The sequence below is a fragment of the Gavialis gangeticus genome, unplaced genomic scaffold (genome assembly GCF_001723915.1).
Source record: "Gavialis gangeticus isolate Ggan-Ray unplaced genomic scaffold, GavGan_comp1, whole genome shotgun sequence".
NCBI lineage: Eukaryota > Metazoa > Chordata > Crocodylia > Gavialidae > Gavialis > Gavialis gangeticus.
The window spans coordinates 12,955,255-12,956,208 of record NW_017728991.1 but is presented as its reverse complement, the minus strand read 5'-3'; the positions used below and the strand labels follow the sequence as shown (position 1 = coordinate 12,956,208).

The 954-nt window shown below is 44.1% G+C and overlaps 1 protein-coding gene across 4 annotated transcripts in view; it reads left to right on the top strand.

Moving 5' to 3' along the window:
* CACNA1G (calcium voltage-gated channel subunit alpha1 G) overlaps nt 1–954 on the top strand; it is a 324,600-nt gene that overhangs the window by 169,819 nt on the left and 153,827 nt on the right. For all 4 annotated transcript variants that reach the window (XM_019517481.1, XM_019517491.1, XM_019517507.1 and 1 more), the window contains one exon: nt 640–710. In XM_019517481.1, the coding sequence (XP_019373026.1) occupies nt 640–710 (71 nt within the window). The remainder of the gene's footprint in view (nt 1–639; nt 711–954) is intronic.

Genomic DNA, 954 nt, shown 5'->3' with positions numbered 1-954 from the left:
GGGGGGGGGGGGTTAGAAAAGAGTATGTATAACGCGCATGAAATCAAGCAGTGGTAACACTCAAAAGGTAGCTAGAGGAAGAAAAGGATAGAGGTCAGAGGGTGGAAGAAGATATTTCTAGACGTGCGTGTTAGCACTGAAATGAAGAACTCCGCTGGAGATGCACATAATGGACCAATTTTTTCCTAGTATAAACACCACTGAAATCTCTGGGATGAATTTGGCTGGGTAATTGTTTAGCTGTAAGCAGAAGTTGAAAGGAATGCGCATCTGGTGCATGACCTTTCCAAACCTGGTTACTTCACTCAGTGGCAATAGTCACCGTCAGAAGAAAAGGTCATTCTTACATTCCTAGCATTGTGTCAAAATTGCCCAATTCAGCAAGAGAGAGAGAGTAGCAATTCTTTCCTGGCGGCTCAGCATACAGGATGCTTTTATGTACCAGATCCTAGCAGCATTCAGACAACCAAGCGCTCTATAGCAAGGCCTTGAACTCGAGTCACTAATGGAGAAAGTGTGACATAATTTCATGCTCAGCGGATCTTTCTATCCCTATAATCTGTGGCTGTTTTGAAAGGGATGCATCCGTGTCTCCACACTAATGCTGCAGCAATAATATTGTGAACATATTTTCTGCAGTGTTGAAGTTGCTGAAGATGGCTGTAGGGATGAGAGCCCTGCTGGACACAGTCATGCAAGCCCTGCCTCAGGTAACCCACTGCTTTATCGGAGAGATCTTGCCAGGCCCAGAGCTAACTCGCTATTGCACAGGGATGCTCTTCTCTACCTCGGTTTTGTCATTAGGGACATGTGTTTCCTTTTAGAGGTGCAAACCAAGATGTTGTCTACCTCTTGTTGGGGTCATTTCTTCATTCAGGCAGTTTAAATTTTGGATTAAAGGATTTAGCAAGAAACTGGTCTGAGGAAAAAAACAGTGAATGTCTTCATCTTCCT